The 20,426-nt window shown below is 43.4% G+C and overlaps 2 protein-coding genes across 6 annotated transcripts in view; both read left to right on the plus strand.

Moving 5' to 3' along the window:
• The first annotated feature begins 1,072 nt into the window (after positions 1 to 1,072).
• LOC125293254 (protein LKAAEAR1-like) lies at positions 1,073 to 3,748 on the plus strand. 3 transcript variants are annotated; one of them, XM_048241076.1, is made up of 3 exons: positions 1,073 to 1,641; positions 1,796 to 1,918; positions 3,362 to 3,748. In XM_048241076.1, exons 1-3 carry the CDS (start codon positions 1,321 to 1,323, stop codon positions 3,422 to 3,424), a joined length of 507 nt encoding a protein of 168 aa, XP_048097033.1. In that variant the 5' UTR covers positions 1,073 to 1,320; the 3' UTR covers positions 3,425 to 3,748. The 3 variants fall into 3 exon arrangements, with proteins under 3 accessions (XP_048097033.1, XP_048097035.1, XP_048097034.1); XM_048241078.1 differs by lacking the exon at positions 3,362 to 3,748 and adding an exon at positions 2,119 to 2,660; XM_048241077.1 differs by having other exon boundaries at positions 1,079 to 1,641; positions 3,382 to 3,748.
• A 2,964-nt stretch (positions 3,749 to 6,712) lies between these two features.
• The window catches only part of rgs19 (regulator of G protein signaling 19), a 35,276-nt gene continuing 21,562 nt past the window's right edge, over positions 6,713 to 20,426 (plus strand). Inside the window, exons 1-2 of one of the 3 annotated variants that reach the window (XM_048241081.1) lie at positions 6,718 to 6,850; positions 11,691 to 11,798. In XM_048241081.1, the coding sequence (XP_048097038.1) occupies positions 11,784 to 11,798 (15 nt within the window). In that variant the 5' untranslated portion in view covers positions 6,718 to 6,850; positions 11,691 to 11,783. Of the gene's footprint in view, positions 6,851 to 9,977; positions 10,144 to 11,690; positions 11,799 to 20,426 lie in introns of those variants that run through there. The other 2 variants (XM_048241083.1, XM_048241079.1) reach the window with 2 other exon arrangements.

The raw sequence follows: 20,426 nt of genomic DNA on the forward strand, positions 1-20,426 counted from the left end.
CCTGATGGTTCAAGGTTATTACTCACATTGTGTACATAGAGGACTGGTTTTCTGAAATAAGATATTCCTTCTCTAAAAAGTGCTATGGTCTAGTCACAACACTGGGAACACACAACACAACAAAGACCAGTGATTCACTTTAAGAGACCAGACTAACATAAAATGTAGTGTCATTGCATTACCAATAGATGGCACCATGTACAAAATTTCCACTGTTTTGCATCAGGTGGATAAGGAGCTGAATGAGCATATGCGCAATGAATTCATACAGGGCAACATCCATAGCAATCATGATTCTCACTTTAGAGGTTCCTCATTGTAGCCTACAGAGGTCTTTTTTAAATTATATTACATTTATTTCTATTACATTTATTTACAATACAAATTCTGTATTTGACAATCACAAAACAACACAATAATGTTTTAACAATTAACCTGTATTATCAGAACAATGAAGTAATGTTAATGTAATGTTTTATTGATGTCATTGATCGTAGGCCTAGCCTACGCTTTGGACAAAAGCGTATGCTAAGAATCATAGGCCTAAACATAATAACATATTGTGACAGATAGTAACAGAATTAGGTTAAATTACTTTGGGAACACACAGTAGCCGTGTCAATCAACACATAAAATGATGAATTAAATAGGCTACTAGCTCGCTGCAATTTGATATATATATATATATATATATATATATATATATATATATATGCCTATACATATATATTTTTATTTTTTTTTTTTTTCAAATGAAGTAGGCTAGCCTAGGCCTAAGCCTATAATTTCTTTGCAACTCTTGAAATATGACAAATGAAATAAAGCCTAGCCAAGTAGGCAAGCACATGTGTTAGCCTACTAAATGCGCTAATGAAGTCCCTGTTCAATTAATTAATGTCAAATAACCCCTGGGACTGCCATATTTTATTCATATTCATTATGTCAAAATGACTGCGGTGAAAAAGGTCCATCCGTACTTGATGACTTGAGCTGGCTGGACTTCGCAGGGCATCTTGGGCAGGTGGGGAATGGTGGTGACGCTCTAGAATCTTTGGTGGTGACTGCGTCAATCACCATAGCAACGATAAACAGTAAGTTGCGAAGGGAAAGGCTAACGTTACCAGTAAAATAATGCTTAGCCTACTGTGGCTAGCAAGATAGAAAACACTCCACTTTGTAAGCTAATATTCAGGAAACATCAGGACTAGCCAAGTTTGTAAATTACAGTATGCAGCAGTAAACGGTAACGTTACTTTTCCAGGCAGGCACGCAATAATCTTACACATCTGGAGTTCAACGACATTACTGGAACTAACAGAAATGGCGTCAAACACAGGCTTAGACCGCAGGAAAAATCAAAGAAGCTCTAACGAAATGGACTTGAACAAGATGTGTCCACAGCAACGAGCGCGGTGCCAGGCCTATATGGAACCATCTAAAGAGGCTCAGCGTTGGACGGCGCTAGCAAAGCAGAGAGTTTGTGCAACTATTAACGTTACCAAAGAAAAGGGCCTGCAGGACAGCAACAGCCGCCGCCCCAGTGATAACAAGACGCGCCAGGACGCACTCGTTGGTCAACTCAAGGCTGCAGAGGCTCGCAATCGAATTCGTCAGAAGCGATTGAACTACCACAACTACAGGGCAGAGTTATTCTACTTGACAACGTCACTTCCAGCTTTAGATTATTTAACGCCCCATTTTAAGCAGATCTCAAACTATTAGACATTTTGAAAGAGCGACAGACTGTTGTGCCAATTACACTAAATCCCTCTTTCTCTCTTTTGCAAATCTCTAGGCCCAGGAAATTAACTTAATGATTTCAAGCCAGGCTACTGCTCAGAGGGCTTTGCGTGTGGAGTTGCTGCTGCCAACCAGCAAGAGCAAAATGAAGACTAATGACAGCTTGGACAAACTGCAGGTAGTCTAATGCACCACTGAAAGCAAAGCAGTCTCATTTTGGCAATGGCTTTATGTCAGACACTTGCTGCTAACGAAAGCCTCTAATTTATAAAGGTTTGCCCTCTTCTGTAATTCTTCTGTAAAAAAGGGGAAAAATCTTTTAAAAATACAAGTCTTATCTCAATGACATTTGTTATTATGATTTTTCTGATTCCCTAGGCCTATTCCAAATATCTGTCGACTCGACACTTGCTAGACTACTAAATGGACCGGTTGTAGTGTAAAATAGCATCAACCAGTTTGACAACAACATTAGGCAGCCAATAAAGTATGAAATATAAAGTAGGAAGATATATTGTAGTCCCAAACTTTGTTGTCTAAAACTCAAAAGCAGGGAGTTACAGTAAAGTCCTTTACAAGCCTTGAAGTCTCCCTATAGGGAACTTTGGCCACTGAACAGAGGAGATGTGGTTTAGAACAGACATTCTCCTTAGAAACACTAGCCTACATGGAGTTAAGTGGGGGGAGAAGATCAGTTAGCTCTTGCAGATGCAGGTGCGGAGTAGATGACCACCATGCATAGCCCTTGAAATGAGTTATGTGAAAGACTTTCTTTGTCTTGAGTCAATTTGCAGCTGAATCAGGTGCAACACAAATGTGATTGGGTCTGCTGATTGTAGGCCTACCCTAACTCTAAATGGCACTATGCAGTCGCTGTCTTGGAAATAAACTGAAAGGCAGGAATGCAGTTGATTACATTATTTCTGCAGCAAAGTGGTTTGTTTGTTCATTTCTGTTCTCAATTGAATACTCTAGTCATGAGTGACACCAAAAACAGATAGCTTGCCAAAATTATTTGTTTTATCTACACAGAGATCTCTCAGCCATGTCACCTACTGCCTTATTTAATAAATTCACTTGTATTATATATCTATACAAAGGGATGTTAAAAAGGCATTTCAGTGTGACAAAATGGAACAGACCTCCTGATGTGACACAGACACTTTGATGTCTAAAATTTGATTTCACATATATGTGTTTACAAATTTGTAATGTCTGTGTAACAGGTCAAGAGCATTATTTTCCAGGTACTTACAAAGATGATGCCATTCAAGCATGGAGCATTCTCTAATTATGCTGTAGTATTACTTGACTAGAGTAACACTTCATTGTCAAGCGCTGTGGACACCGGCATCGACATGAGTGAAGCGCACTCCGCTTCCGGAGCGGAGGAGGCGGCAGAGTTCGATGCTGGTGTCGGGCGCGGGTCTCCGAAACACTTGAAGAGTAGTCTGGTCAGCCAGCTGATGTCAGGCCGGCAGTCCGTTTTCAGCTGGCACAAGCTAAAGAGGCTTGTTTTAATCCTCCAATTTACCTGATGTTCCCCTCACTGTATTCCCTTCATTATTCCCCATCTGCCTCACTGATGTTGAACCTCCACTAACAACAACCACTGTGACAGACTATCTATCTGTTTGGCAGAGGCGACGGGTCGAGGAGATCTTGGATGATGAGAGGGAACTGACCTTATCTCGCGCGTGAAATGGCTGAGGAGTCCTTCAATGTAACATAATGTGTTTCCCCATTCAGCTTTCACCACAGGACACTGATGGAAAGCTTGGAATGGAAACATTTTGCTGTATAATGAGAGTTTTGTCCTTTTTGTGCCTTCTGACTCAATGAAAAGAGACACATGCTGGGCTGAGAAAATGTCTGAAATGCAAACTGAGCATCTAGAGAAAACATGGTATAAATATGACTAGACTGTCTTGCTAGGGACAAGACAATGATATGAATGTTCAGGTTGCACTTGTAGTTTATGAATAAAATAAATGATCTTGTCATGGTTCTAGGAATTGGTGATGTTATTGATGCATGCAGGCCTGTGTTAAAGGTAAACTATGCAGTATTGGCAACTTCCTTACTGTTTTCTCGGTTTTTGCTTCTTTTTCGCTGGCTCTGTCATGACGAATGTCTGAGAAAGTCCATCGCTACCTTTTTCTAGCCAGTGCCTGGCATGTATGTGTATTTAAATGCAGTAAAGCAATTCGTTACACTCGTTATACTTCCTGACACTGAGGCCGTCGGCCCGCCGGCCCACAGTTGCAAGGGTGGTTTTTCCGCTCACAGGCGCTAGGGGGAAGTGACACGGCCACCATTCAACCCGAAAAAAGTCATATAACCATTCCAATGACTCTGAAGCTGTTAAATGAAGGTAAATTAAGCTAAAAAAATTGCATATTAATCTAAAAAACCTGCATAGTGTGCCTTTAATTTCCAACTTTTTATGAGCTCATCAAAGGAAACACTGAAAGCTGTATATGAAAGTCTCTTTCAGTGGGCTTCATGTTTATATTCAAACACTTATTCCGAGAAAGACATAAGCCAGAACAAAGTCTAACATTTTCCAGTATTTTCTCTCTACCTCTAGCAAGCAAATAGCCTATCAGCGAGAACAACTCGGTTCACTCAGGAGCCAGCTAACCATAAAGGAAGGTCTTGTTTCCCTCCAGCTTGTGAGAGTTCAGCCACATGACAAGCCCCAGAAGTGTGAATCATGTTAGTTTGAATCTGAGGCTTCAAGTCACGGATGACAAATCACTGTTACTTCTCTGCTAAATGGAAGAATGCATTGAAGCTTGGAGAAATGTCATAGCATGCAAACAGGCTGCCATCTGAAAAAATAAACAGTATGTATAGGTTGTTATCAACTGACAGTAATTCAAACTGATGTCTGCTTAGTGTACTTAATTTGTTTCTGTATTGCTCAGTGTGATGTTAGCCATGCACAGTAAAGCACTGTCTCCTACAGAGAGTCATAATGGAGGAGTATTTTTTTCATTGCTGCGCATTTGATCCATATTCAACCAAAGTGAATATCATGGGTAATGGAGGGGTTAGGGTAATAACATGCTGAGCAGACAGTTGTAATACCAAATCTAAAAAAGGCACAAATTCATCTAAACTTTCTTGCACAAACATTCCTCTCCCAATGTAATATTTTATAGTACTTGAAGTAAAAGGTTTTCCTCTCTCAATATTTAATGGTTAACACTATCAAAGCCCGCAAAATTAAAGGGTATGTGAATTGATGACTTTTTGCATTAATATCAGATGACTAAATTGTGTTATTTTTTCACTGAAACATTAAGAGAACCAAAATATTTGGAGGGGCGAATATGATATTCATTTTACAAACTGACAATACAGCATACTCACACAATTGGCAGACAGCACATTCTAAAAACAAAAAGACAGCAAAAGCCATCGCTCTCTTGATTATTTTAGGTCAGCATACAGTAAAACAATTATATCTGTTAACTTTGGGGAAATATGTAAAAAGAAAAGAGAAAGAGTGGTCCAATTTGCATTTTAGTTGCATCATGACAGTAAACATACTCCAATGTTAGTGTCAGAGAACTTTTATGATAAGTCTCCCAACATCAGAGGATCCACAGATGGCTAGTGACATGATATTTGACTCGCCATGCTGTACCTAAATATAAACTTGTTTACTCACTTATAGACTCACTCATTGTTTACTTACACACACACAAAATAAACTTCACTTCCACTTCAGAAACAACGACCCCCCCAATAGATAGACCTATTGTATAATTAAGCCTCTCTTACTTGCCCCATGCAATTCAGTTGCATTGTGTAGATTTTTCATGATAAGTACATTGAGTCATTTCCAGTCTTGAGGAGAGCCTTGCTGACACCAAGTGGCAAGGAAGCCAGACTTAATGACAAAAACAAAGACAGAAAATGAGGTTTTGCCCAGGATACCTGTAAGAGCTTAGAATATGGTTCACCATCCAACATGTATACTGCCTCACCAGGACATTAAACTGCTTACATCATAACATTCTGACAGGTTTAACAGGTTGAAATTCAAATAAATGCATAACTTTTACAACTTTGCATGAAATGATAAATAATATTAAATAATGTTGATTAAAAGTAAGATATAAATGTAACATGAAAACATATTCAGCTTCAGAATGTTTCTGAATGGAATAGAACGTTTTTGTAACCAAAAGATTGCATTGGCTTAATAATTTGTTTGTTTGTTTGTTTTTTCAGCATACATGAAACTTTTCACCTTGACCTGCCAATCATGGCCTAGCCTACCATCAGTTCGCTGTTATTGTTGGTGTTTGGCGCCCCTTGCTGGCTGGTTGAACCACGAGATAGGCTACCTGGAAAAAAAACATGTACAGTAGGTTATCACAAAATACTTCATACTGAGACGATGATTCTAAATTAATGCATAATTTGACAACTGGTATCCCAAATTATTTGGAATCTGAACCAAGGCAGCTTTTTCTGTGGTTGCCTCTAAAACTCTTCAGTTTATTATGAGATTATTTAAGATAGGCTACTTTCTTTTCAAACTTGGCTTCCACGTTTTATTTGTGATAGAAACTCTCTCAAATAGGCTAGTCAAAACTTGTTTTCATTTGTTTAACAAAAAGTTTCTGAATTTGATAAATGGATTAGGCTGTATCAAAACTCAGAGGACAAGAGATTTAGGCTACACATCTGTAATGAGTAAGAATATTAAGTAGATAGGTAATTTCCAAGTTTGTAGTACTGTTTAGGCTTCCTCACTCTCATTGAAGTATTAGTCAATCAATGAATCAACTAATACGTTGCAATCTGGGAAGTGACCGTTTTCAGTGTAGCCTAGCCTATTACTTACTTCACACACGGAGTTCCAGCAGAAATTACAATTAACGAGGAAGTCCTGAACTGCCTGAGTAGAACTGTCTAAGTTGACGCATGCGCACTATGTCCTCTGCCAGCCTCTGTAAGGGTGTCGATTCTGAAGCTGGAACATTGGAAAAAAGATACTGTATTTTTACACATAAAACAAGATAAAAAGAAACGGATGTGCTTCAGAAAACGAAACGGCTACCGCCCTCCAGATCATTTTAATGCAAAAATTGTAAGTATGATAATCTACGGCATTTTCAAAAGGAAAACGTTTAGTTAGCTTGTGGATGGTAGGGTTTTCCCGTTTTGAAAAGCTCCGTGATTCCTCAAGAATGGGTCGCCTTCAGCAAACCCCCTTTTTCCCTTTTCCCCATGGTTATAAAACAACCAGAGACCTTTGAGTAGTGTTAAATAGCAGCCCACACCAAAGCAGAAAGGAGCTTTCCTGGAAACCGCCGAGGAATTGTTTTTGATACATGGACCACTGTGGTTAATCAACTGAAGCAGGACTGCTTATTATTTGTCACTGTTCCACTGCTTAATTTGTAATAGTGGAATAGTCTGCTAAGAACAGTATTAGCTCAACATGGAGATGTCTCCCTATAGATTTATCTCTAACGCTGTGGTTTCGAAACCAAGTAGGATAAATACGTAAGGTGTGCGAGTATACGCTAGCTGAAGCATTATGTTCACTGAGCTTGCTGGCTGTAATTTTGCAAAGGGGAGTGAATCGTGCTCCGAAGTGATGTTTTCAGTGTACAATTACCAGGCAAAGAAGAAGGGGGAAGGAGTGCACCCGGTGTGTCATGGGGTAGCGGGATTGTAAATCGGTTAGTTTTGTCTTAAAACCGTATTAATGTGCACCAGCAGTTTTCTTCGTCGAGCATTTTAAAGATAAGAATCAGTGCGTTTTCAGAGACGGCTCGTCTTGTCTTCATAGAATTTGAAGCTGACACTCTGAAGTAGGAAATGTCGACGCTAGCATTCGGTATTTGTAATTAAATCTCGGGGAAGGTAAGACATGGTTAGATTACAGTATTTGTGGGAGGGAGCATCTTTTTTCAAAGGTGTAGGAAGTAGCTGATACGAACAGCAGAATATCTAGCTGATGTTATTCAAGACATCTTATATTTGATTCAGTGTCATTGCATTCCCAAAGATTTATTCTTTTTCCACGTTATCGCTGCTGTAGTTACTGTGCTTTCCCTAAAGAAAGAATGGACTCTCTCTTCCCTTCTCTCGCTCTGTAGTAAAGCGCGTTCGTGACACGCGCGAGACCTTCGGGTGAATGAATTTGGTGCGCGCGGGCTGCGAGTCGCGTACACGTCGAGCGGAGGAAGCCGAGGGGGCGGGTCTCTCGGTGTCGCGTGGCGGCACTGCACTTAAAACGCACTGGAGCGTGTGCCAAAACGTGGGGCACGCGCTTAGCATTGGATGGGACAAAATGTCAGCGCATCAACTTTGTCATTATGTAGAAATATTTTTTTTGTGTGACTTTGGGCATACATTGTATACCCTGCTCTGCATTTTGAAATGTCCAGTGGTTCAGCAACTTGATGATTTTGAAAGCTGTCTACTCAGGTTACTCTGTGAGGGAGGTTGAACCTGGTGGGTGTTTAACTTCAAGTGCGACAGTTATATATATGCAGAATATTTGCATATGTGCCTTTGTTTATATTTCATTTTCAGTTTCATTTACATTAAGAAACATTCTTAGGAAAATTCACAACACCATAGGCATTATCCAGCCATACAAAGATCCATGAATTATTTCAGCAGTCAAACAGAAACACTATAACAGCCCTCCCAAAGACATGTTGCAGAGCTTAGTGAAATTGGTGAGGCAAAAGAAGGAAATTGTTATAATTTGCTATAGTTAGGTTCTGCCATTCTGAAGGCCACACATGAATAAACAGAAGCTAGTGAGGTATTGAACAGTAAGCCTGTGTCTCTGTGGGGTCACATCAGGGGTTTTGAAGCTCAAACACGGGCCATGTTAAATGGGCTCCTTTCATCAGAGTCTGACCCTGGGGACACGCATGAAGTATGTCTGAAAAAGACAGAAAAACTGTGTCTAACCTTGGCTAGTGTTGTTTCTGTGTGGGTAAAGAGGTGTACATGCATATGTGTTGGCACATACACACACACACACTTACGAATGAAGAGATGCTGAGTACAGTCATGTCACACTTGTCATAGGCATATATCCACCAGTGTATTAAGTTTGTGTGTGTGTGTGTGCGTGTGTGTGTGCGTGTTTGTTTGCAAGAGCATGCACAATACATAGATAGATAGATAGATACTTTATTGATCCCCAAGGGGAAATTCAGGAATGACATTGTGGAACTTAGATAAAAAATAATAAAAAAAAACATGGCACATGTGCACATACAACAAACATGTCGAAGAAAATGTGTGTGTATGCTCGTGAGGATGCATGTGCAGCTATTTTCTAAAGGAGCCGGCAAGTTCTCGAGGCCTCTCTATGGCTGAAGTGTGCGCCTGAGAGAGCCACACCGGAGGGAGAATGGGATGTTAAAGAGGAAGTATGAGTCACTCGTGTCATTCTGCGGCCATTTTGCTCTCTCTTTCTCTCGTCCCTGAGTGGTGGCGTTTGCCAACTCACAACCCGTCCACCACAGCCTGACATGCACTCTCTCCAGTAGCCAGAACCAACAGGGCAGGGCGTCCTCTCTCTCTCTCTCTCTCTCTCACTCTCGCACCCTCTCTCACAGTCTCTGGGTGTCCATCTGCCCATGGCTCTATGCAGTGAGTCACTTTGTCACACTGTCTTTACATCTGGTACCCTAGACACACACACACACACACACACACACACACATAAACAAATGCGCACATGCACACACACACACACACACATATAAACAAATGCACACATGTGCACGTACACACACACACACACACACACACGCGCCCACACAGCTATAAAGAGATGGCATAGGTGTCTGTGAGCCCTTGTGCAATAGGCTACTGAAAAGTGAGCAGATGAAGGTGTGTCTTCCCCCGGGAGTTATTTTTATGTTCCTGGTTCACTTTTTTCTTTCTTTCTATCTTTCTTTTCAAACCTCATCCATTTTCTTTTCTTTCCTTTTTTTATTGCCTATTTTTTTCTTTTTTTCATCCCTCCTTCCAAGTGAAGTGATGACTAAGAGCCGCGCCCTGTACCTTTTAACAAAACCCCTCAGCTCCTGTTTAGCTGTGTGTGTCAACTCTGTTCTTTCCAGTGTTGGCTCTCTGTTTCTTCCCCTTTCCCCTCCCTTCTTCTCTTTCTTTTCGTCTGTTGCCCATTTCCTCTTTTTCATTTCTGAGTGTCCTTCCTCTTTGGGGCTGGAGTCGGGTAAAGGAGAAGTAGGAGACTTGAGGCATGGTGTTCTTCTTCCTCCTGGCCTCCAGTCTCCACTCAATGTCCCTCGCGTCGCGCAGCTAGCTGCTTAAACAAACGCTAAAGCACAGCCCCTTCAGGAACATACAAGAAAATCATTCTGGGCGAAAAAAAAAAACAAAGTGAGTATAGTGTTGTTAATACTTTGAGCTTTTAAAGTGTTTTTTGGCTACTGACCGATAATCGGGCGTCACAATTTTTTGGTTGTGGTACATCTGGCAGGATGTAGCTGGGTTGATAGATAGATAGATAGATAGATAGATAGATAGATAGATAGATAGATAGATAGATACTTTATTGATCCCCAGGGGAAATTCAAAAAGTGTTTGACTAACTAGCAGCCCCTATTCGTTGGTAGTGGGCAAGGGCAGTGCGGTTTGTGGTCTCGACTGGAGCTGGGTGTTGACGCTGTGAAGATAATGTGGCAATGTGGGGGTCAGGTTTTGGGTACCACAGCTAAGAAGAAGAGGAAGAGAATGCCTTCCACTGAATTACAGCATTCTCCGAATTGAACTGCTCTCAGAAATGGCATTCTGAACCATAGGCACAGTGTATCAGTACTAGGACTTAGTCTCCTTGTTTTAGATGGGTTGTACACTTCTCACTCTGTATATTGTTCGTTTTTGCATGATGTTTAGGATGAAGTGATAGTCTGTTTGCAGGATACACAGATGAGCGTTAATGGTATGGGGTCAGCAATACCTTACCTGCTTGTTATTAGATCATGGCATTTTCTTATCACTATTTTTCAAATGGTCTGCATAAAGAGTTTTTTAGAATGTTATGGTTATTGAAAGTATTCTGTGGAAACTGAGCAAAGGTGTTCAGACAATGTATTTACAGTGTCTTGTTCCTTTTCCTTATAAAATAGCATCATGTTACAAACGGGTCCATCAGTAAACATACAGATAGATGTAAAATCTACTTATTCTTAACAAAAACACTCTACAAGTGGCAGATAGATAGCCTCATCTGCTGCTGACCATGGGGGAAGTGTGTTTCGGGCTCCACTTTTGGGCAGCTCGGAACACACATTCTCTTCATCCATCAGAGAGGAGGGAAAAGCAGATCAGGGGCCAGACTTAGCCGCTGGGATTGAGCCAATCAAACACGCTTCTTTAAGGGACAGATGCGTCATTGTGTCAGGTTAAAGGAAATGCAAGGCTGTCACAAGGCTTCCTCGGCCGGCCGGCTGACCGCTGCTGTGATGTGTGTGTCCTCCACTCACTGCATGAAACTCCTCGTTAGCGGAGCCAGCTGACTGAGGTGTTTGTGTGCTGGCATGTGGAAAGGCAAGCATGCTCTGTCCACTAACAGTAAGCCCATCAGGGGGGACACTGACATGTTATGGCAGTGGTTATAATAACAGGCTAATTACAAGTTGAAGTTGAAAGTGTGTGTCAAGTATAATGGACTATGCACTAACTGAAATGTTTCCCTTTTTTTCTCCCTGTGTGTGTGTGCGTGTGTGTTTGTGTCTGTTTGTGTGTGTTTGTTTGCTTGTGTGTGTGAGAGAGAGAGAGAGAGAGAGAGCGTGCATGCACATTTTTGCATGCCAACCTGTTTACCTAATTTGTCCTATTTTTTACCCATGTATTTATATGCATGTGTTCACACACTTCCCATGTTTTCTGTGTGTGTGTGCGCGTGTGTGTGTGTGTGCGAAAAGGAGTGGTCTACGGCCAGGGGGATGACATGCATGTGTCCAGGCTGTTAACAACGTTGAGGATTTTAAGACTATTAGGCTGCCAGCACCCAAGCCATGATGGACATACTGGTAACTCTATTTACCCCTCTTTCTCTCTCTCTCGCTCTCTCTCTCTCTACCCCCCCCTTTCTCTCTTTCTTTCTCTACCCCCCTCTTTCTCTCTCTCTGTGTCTCTTTACCCCTCTTTTTCTCTCTCTCTCTGTCTCTCTCTTTACCCCTTTCTCTCTCTCTCTCTCTTTACCTCCCTCTCTCTCGCTTTACCCTTCTCTCTCTGTCTCTCTTTACCCCTCTTTCTCTCTCTCTCTTTCTCTCTTTACCCCCCTCTTTCTCTCTCTCTCTCTGTCTCCCTTTACCACTTTCTCTCTCTCTCTTTACCCCTCTCTCTCTGTCTTTCTTTCCCTTTTTCTCTCTTTCTCTACCCTTCTTTCTCTCTCTCACTCTCTCTCAGTGTTATATGTTGTTGTTGTAGTGGTGGTTGTCTCCTGTTGTTTGTATGTGTTGTTTGTAATATGGTGGTTGCCGTGGTGCTCTGTGTATGATCAATGTGTTCTCTCCTGCTCCTGTGGTTGTTTCACGTTAATGTCACCTCTGTTGTGACATGTTGTGGATGATTGAGATCCAGTCCTATCCTATTTGCCTATAGAAACAGTCAACAGACGCATGCTCCCATGCTTTCTCTTTCTTGCACACATACACACACACACACACACACACACACACACACACACACACACACACACGTACCACGCCCATTACTTTCACACCTAACAGTCTGTAAATCTTAGGTACCTTTTTATTATTTTTAAAGCATATGTTTTGATCACACTCTGTGACCACAGTTTCATAGATGTTGTGTGTGTATGTGTCTGTGTCAAATCGCTTTCCTTGGCGGCATTTTTTAATGTTAAACGTTTTTGGATGAAGAGCTCTGAATGGACACACTGTGTGAAAATGCATTCACTGGAGTCACTGGCCTGTGCATTTGATTGGAGGAAACAGTGAACTGACTGACCTCACTGTGTGTTTGTGTGTGTGTGTGTGTGTGTGTTTCTAGGTGTGTATGTTTGTGTGTGTGTGCATGCATGCATGCGTGCGTGCGTGTGTGTGCCTGCATCCTTATTTGTAACTGAGAGGAGAGATGAAAAATGTCGTGTACACACATCCTACAACTGAGTCCAAAGGGACAGAGGAAACTCACAGTTTACAAAGTTCAAAATGTGCAGACAGCTCTCATCCAAGTTCTCGTTCACATGGCTTCTATTGTTCCTCCGGCTCAGATTCCGTTCTGGACGTCACACTACGCTGCACATGACCTCTCTGCTCAGAACTACAGATCTGCATCCAAAGGATTCACTTACTGTACAACACAACTACATAGACTGGCCTATTACAGTGTGGAACATACTGTAGTTCACTGTAGGCATGGTATCATTTACAGGGCGGACAAGCAGTCCGTTTGTGTGTGTGTGTGTGTGTCTGTGTGTTAATCATTTTGGGCTTGGGGGACATCTGGAGGGCTCATTTTAATGTTTTCCAAAGAAAGCTAAGCAGAAATTACCTTTTTAAACATTTGTGTGTGTGTGTGTGTGTGTGTGTGTGTGTGTGTGTGTGTGTTTGTGCTTGTGTTATTTCAAAATTATGTGCCTGTACGTGTTACTGTTTTTGCATCAGAATGCGTTTAAAAACACAAAGTGGATGCTTGCTAGTGGGTGACTCACTGAGAGTGCATGCCTAAAAGCCGGCCTGGTCTGACCCTTAAAACCGTCCTTACATCCTCAGTCCCCTCCATCAGCTTATCCTGACCATGGTTGACAAGCATTGGTGACAGTGGTTGGGAGCACCGGACAACAGGCTAGACAGCTCTGTATTTGTCATTTCCGTGTTTGATATAAACTACCGAGGGAAGTCCCAGCCACGGTGGCAGATCCATTTTCTCTGTCACAGCCGACAGTAGTTGTGCCATTCGGGTGTAGAATCTGGGAGGGAGAGAGAAACAAGGCCCTAAGACCCGACTGGGAAGCAGAGCTTCAGTGGAGACAAGGGATACACACAGAGAAAGGGCCATGACGCTGTATGGCCAACTTGATTTTCTCATAAAACATGCACACACACACACACACACACACACACACTGTACTAGGAGACCGTGAGGTGTAGATAGGAAGAGAAAGAGAATTGTTGTGGGATTGAAATTAAAGTCAGTTGAAGGGCTAGGATGTCATTGTACGTTAATCTAATTTAGTTTTAAAACATAAATAAGATCAAATTCGATAGCCAGGGCCTGAGACCCTCCTGAGAAACAGAGCTCCATTGGAGACCAGGAACACACGGAGAAGGACCATGACGCTGGATGTCATGTAGCTGCAAAAATGGAGTCCACTTGTTTTCACTGTGACCGCAACTGTGACAATAGTTGGTGTCCCAATTCAGACATAGCCTATACAGTAGGGGTACGCCAGGAAGCGCTCAAATGTAGCAAAATTAGTAATATTTGTGTGTGCGTGCGTACGTAGGTGCATGCGTTCATGCGTGTGTGTGTGCGTGCGTTTGTATATGCGTGCGTGCGTGCGTGCGTGTGTGTGTGTGTGTGCAGAGCTGCAGCTGGCTTAGGAGGTGTGCTGCCGGGTGCCGTGTGCTCTGTGCTGCAGGCCACCCACCCACACACATCACATGCCGGCTGCCATCCTGACACACACACACACACACACACACACACAGTCACACACACACAAGGCATGGGCTCTATCTGTTTCATGGGCTCAATCTCTGTTTCAGTCGCTCTCTCTCACTCTGTCTCTCTCTCTCTCTCTCACTGGGAATAACTTAGTTAACCCTTCCTCTTCCTGCAGCCATGGTTCATGAAAACACATCATGGCTCCTTTAAGACCACTCCACTCATACCTACACACATAAAATAGCATAATTACACAGCTGAAGTCTCATTGTTTTCTTCATAGGAAAGGGTCCTAAAGGTTCCTCCCGAGAATAGTCACGTGACATGAGACTAACGAATCAGGAAAGAGGAAGGGAACATGTGTATTTACGTCATCATTATTTGAATGTTTGCGGAATTCCCTGTACATATTAAAACACAACACTAGAGTTTTCAAAACCAAAATGGGGCCAACAGGGTTTCCAAATCGTTGCGTTTGAGGGGCTCGGAAATGCCATAGTAGTAGTGTAGATGAGAGGCGTAAGCAAAGTGTTGCGGATTGATGTGAAAATGGAATAGTGTAGACATGGTCTAAGTTTGAAGAGGAATGAGGGAGACAAGTCAGAAGCACAGAGAGGGAAGCAAGACAAGGAAGAGGGGAGGGGAGGGGGGGGTGGCTCATTTGTCACATGATTCATGGCCAGTCAGGCATGGCATCTGGATAAAGTTAGAGGGAAAAAAGGGGGAGAGATTTCAATCTAAAATACACATATACACACACACACACACACACACACACACACAGAGGCAGCAGAGGCCAGTTTGGGCTCTGTTTGTCGAAGTCGCTCCCTCTCACAGTCGTGGGTCGCGCTGCGCTGGGCTGGGCTGGGCTAGTGGTGCTGCTCTGGGCTGGGCTGGGTTGGGCTAGCAGTGCTAACTGCCCCACCACTAGCTCCGCTAAGAGCTAGCCCTCACTCACCAACCCAACCCCACAGGCTCAACCAGGCCTGGGACTCCTATATTTATATATAAACTCTGACATCATGGTTCTATGCTCTCCCTCTCTCTCTCTTTCTCTCTCTCGCTGTCTCTCTCATTCCTTTCCTCTCCTTGTCTGTCAGTTCTATCCCTCCCTCGTTCCCTCACTCCCTTCCCCAATCCCACTCCCTGCTGTTTCCCTTATCAGGTCGTTGGGAAGATAGATAGGCCAGTTTCTCATGACTAATGCCTGCCTATGGATTGCATAGCTGCCCAAAGCTGACTCTTTTTCGTTTCTCTCTTTCTCTCTCACTCGCTCTCTCTCTCTGTCTCTGCTTGTCTCTCTCTCTCTCTGTCTCTCTCCATCGGCCATGTTGGCAGTCTGGGAGCTGTTCGCTCTCCCAGGCCTGGATGGTTAAGTAAGCACTGGATGTGCTCAGAGAAGAGCCTTTAAGGTTCGGCCTAGGCTGGTCCGTGCTGAAAGGATGTTGGTGCGCGGGAGGGGGGAGGGGGGGGGGGGGTAATTTACAAGAAGCTAGAGTGGAGCGAGTGTGCTTCTGCTGCTGCCCGGCTGCGTTTCGTTGGTGGGGTCCTGTTGTGTTGTTGGCCTGCGAAGGCCTGAAAGAAGCAGAGCCAGGAGATGCTTTTGTAAAGGAGCTCGCCGGAGATCTGCCATAGCCAAAGATGGGAGGATGAGTGAAGAGATCCCTGATACATGGAGGGAGGGAGGGAAGGAGGGAGGGAGAGGGAGGGAATAAGGGAGATGAGGGAGAATTATTGTACTGTCTCATTTTTCATTTTTCCCTGGGGGCCTTCCTTTGATGGAGCTGTGTCCGGCCTAGACAGATGGCTCCGCTCACAGAACCTACTCTACGCCCCTGTCACACACACACACACACACACACACACACACACACACACACACACACACATTTCTAGAGGGATGTCTAGTCTTGGTGTTCTTGTGAGTCATCCAGGTGTGTGGCATGTACAGGTGTGTGCGTATAGGGGCTGCTTTCTTCAGTAGAACATTCACAGCCAGTAAAAAAGGTCCACAGCCAGCACTCTCTTAAAAGCTCCAGCACTCCAACTTGTGGGCACATGTATCCTGAGTCTTCTTGGTGTGTGAAGTAACCAGCCCATCACGTTTGGTCTCTGAGTAACAAACTGTATAAGGAAATGACTTGGCACCTTGTGGACGTGCCGGGGATGGTTGAAGGGCAGCTGACCCGAGAGGTTCTCCATCTCGACTTTCAGTCGTGGCGGTCGATTGCTCACGTCTCTTCCTGTGTTCTTGGCCCATCACTGCTCTCAATGTGTGATTGAGTCATCTCCCTCTCTCTGCCCCTGTGACTCGGCAAACGTCTTCCTGTCCCGTCCCCACCCTTACATGTGTAGTGTGTGTGTGTGTGTGATGGTACATATGCGTGAGTGTTTATGTGTATATTTGTGTGTGTTTTTATGTGTGTGGGAGTGTGTTTATGTCTATGCCTGTGTGTGTGTGTGTGTGTGTGTGTGTGTGTGTGTGTGTGTGTGTTCGGATTCCTCGTCAGCCTGTGCTCAGAACACAAAGTTAGCTTTTTGGCTTTCCATGAGAATCCTCTTCAGTGGCTAATGGGACCCTTTTGCCAGTCTCCCATATCTCCTCTCTCTCTCTCTCTCTCTCTCGCTCTCTCACTGCATCGTGGTTTAAGCGTAGAATTCTTCCCTTCACTCCCCACACGCACCGACACACATATCTGCAGGAGCCAAGCCGTCGGGGCTTTTAGCGTCTTCTTCCGCCGTGGCACTGGCGTTTCACCAGCTAAATTGAATTTCAATTATTTTCACATGTTGATTCTATATATAGCTTCTGTCAGGGCTCATCTGTGTCATATTAGCTTGTTGCCTGCCACTAACACTCCTCTCTCTTTTCTGCACACACACACACACACACACACACACACTCCCTCTCTCACCCGTTCCTTTCCTGTCCCTCTCTCTCTCTCTCTTTTCTCTCTCACTCTCCCTTTCTGCTCCAAAGGTCTACCAGACTCTTATATAATTTCTTTTTGCTCTTACCTCACATAGTTTCCTCACTTCTGCATTTCTGCTCCCTCAGAATTGCAGGACAGTAGTGTGTGTGTGTGTGTTTGTGTCTATGTGTGTGTGTGCTTGGTATGTGTGTTTGTGTGTGTGTGTGTAGATGTCTACGTGTGGGAATGACGATGCCCCACAGTATGATGTGTTTAACAGTGCTTCAGCCAGGTTACAATCCAACTTTCATTCAGCTGTTTGAAGTTTTTCAGTATTGTCTATAATTGTTTGTTGAGATGTGATTCTTTTGACCTCAAAGAAAATGTCTCAGTGTGTGTGTGTGTGTGAGGGGGTGTTTGTGTGTATATGCGTGTTAATAATTTTTGGCTTAGGGGACATATGTGAGGCTCATTTCGATGTTTTCCAAGGAAAGCAAAGAAAGTTTCTGGGGAAGGGAAGAGTATGAGAGAGCGTAGATTGGGGCCGCGGGAGACACTTGTGAAGATCAGCGGCTCAACCCCCCCTCCTTGTCACATCAAAATCGCCCTCTGACAGCCACTATTGTTTGTTGGGACAGTGTCAGTTGGCTGGGGTTTGGTGAAATCACCTGGGGTGCTGAGAACACCTCCTCTGACACCGCGTTCCCAGGGAGAGATTTCATACCCCGTGGCAGAGCAGAGAGAGATCAGCGGCAGGGAGCGCAGAGAGGGGGGGTCTATTACCCAGGAATAATACAGCTAATGATAGCTGGAAAAACAGCTCCGAGAACGGGGTGGCATTCTTGGGCCCGAGCCCTCTGTTTCTTTTATGGAGGAGGAGGGAGAGAGAGAGAGAGGGGAGCCTGAGAAGGCTAAGATTACCATCACCACTGGACAAACACATTCTGCAGTGTGAGCGACTCTCATACACTCACACTCATGCACTCTCACACACACACACACACACACACACACACACACACACACACACATTATCGCTCTGTCGCTCACAAGCCTAAACTCTTTCTCTCTCTCTCACACACACACACACACACACACACACACACATTGCACAGACAGGACTTGACGGTTGTTTGATGTTTCCCAGCTGAGCCAATGGTGAGTGTGTGTGTTGATGTATCAGCCAGGGCGGGGTTGTGTATGGGAAAGACCTGCTGGGCGGCCGGGATGAGAATAACCCCAGGAGAAAATCTAATAATATTGCATTACCATATTTATTCACTTGGTGGATGCCCACAGACACTAAGGTGACTTGACCAAGCCCAGGCCCTTACATCATGCCCTGTGGGTGGGTTGGTGTGTGTGTGTGTGTGTGTGTGTGTGTGTGTGTGTGTGTGTTCATCAGAATTTTGAGGTTTGCACACACAATGTGTTTGGGCCTGTGCACTTCTTTATTGTTCAGTCTGTTTGTTTGTGTGTTTGTTTGTTTGTTTGTTTGTTGTGTTTTTTATTTTCTTTGGAGGGCACCAGTACCCTCCAACCCAGGGTGATGCATTGTCAACTCCAGTCACCCGTGCTACAGGCTAGATGTAGCACTCAAGGTCCAGACAGATTAAACTGCATATTATTGATGCTGGGTCAGATGGAGTTTTACATGGCCATGATTTACAGGCTGAACATGAGAGAAAGGCAGATAGGGGCACGCACACCTGAGCACACCTTAGCACACCTGAGCTGAGATTCAAAGGGTTCAAAGTTTTTACCTAAGGCTGCCATTGACTGCGGCACAAAGGCATGGTTTTAGTAAGTGCCAGAAGACATAACATGCAGTAGTGATTTCCCCACATACTGTTTATCCCTATGTTTTAAATCCTAGTAATTATTAAAGGACAACTCCAGCTACACTCTGGGGGCATGATTTTGAAGATGCCCGCAAAGTGTAGCACTGTAGCTGCCTGGCCACTCTATCTGTTGGCTGCAGCAACTCTGTGTGAAAAATTGCTAGAATTCTCCTTTAAGATGGAGCATATGGGGAAGAATTTCAGTGATTGGTGATGATCTTGCAGTGATGATGGTTGGAGGGTGGTGGTCATATGAAACTCTAAAAGAGGTGTGCCAGACCTTTCACATTCATAATGGATTTGAGGTTTTAACGTGTAAGGAGATGTCAGACGACCCCACTTTGATCAAGTTCAACGGAACCCAAATGCTAAAAGGACTTAAATGTTCTAACAAGTTCCAACTCAGTACTGCTGTTTTCCCCTCAGCAAGATTGTGAAATAGCTGTATAATTGGAGATACACATAATATAAGCTAAGACAAGAGAATACATGTTTTTGGTGAGTGGACCTTGAGCAAATATCAATTGACTCATTTGTCATGCTTTCATCTAGATAGAGGACCACATTTTTTAAATCTTTTAAAGTATGTGGCAGTCACAGTAAAGACCATTGAACTTTTGTATGCGTGTCTTGTTAAGCTCTCTTTAGTGTACAAAAGGTTTGTATTTTGTGTTTTGTTGGGACATGACCCCCAGTTCAAAGTGTAAATTGTGGAATGTTTTAATGTTTTTAGTCATAAGCATAGAGTCCAGGACGGTTGCAGGACAGGGCTTTTGTGAAGGGTTGTATGATGAAGGTATGTATATGATGTATGTATGTATGTATGTATGTATGTATGTATGTATGTATGTATGTATGTATGAATTAATTAATTACATGAAAGTGTAAATGAATGGATGAATGAATGAATGAATTAATTAATGAACGAACGAATGCTTGAAGTTGTTTCTAGATGGCGGAATGGCAAACAACACAGCAGCACAGTACTGTAGTCGGTGTCAGTTATAACAGGAAGTTCAGCAATGTAACTAAGTAATACAAGTAGGCAGTATTTCTATCACTGACCTTGTACATGTGTGTGTGTGTGTGTGTGTGTTATGTTGCTTCCTTCCCAGAAGCCCTGGCACCTCTCCCTATCTAGTTATTACAGTAGTAAGACTAGCTTGCTAAGGCTAGCGTATTTATCTAGCTCAGCCAGCTCATCATCACCTTTCAGGGTAATTGCCTGCATAGCAGGGGCATGGTGTTACCTGTTCCTAACAGCTAGAGA

Source organism: Alosa alosa, chromosome 4 (genome assembly GCF_017589495.1).
Source record: "Alosa alosa isolate M-15738 ecotype Scorff River chromosome 4, AALO_Geno_1.1, whole genome shotgun sequence".
Classification (NCBI taxonomy): domain Eukaryota; kingdom Metazoa; phylum Chordata; class Actinopteri; order Clupeiformes; family Clupeidae; genus Alosa; species Alosa alosa.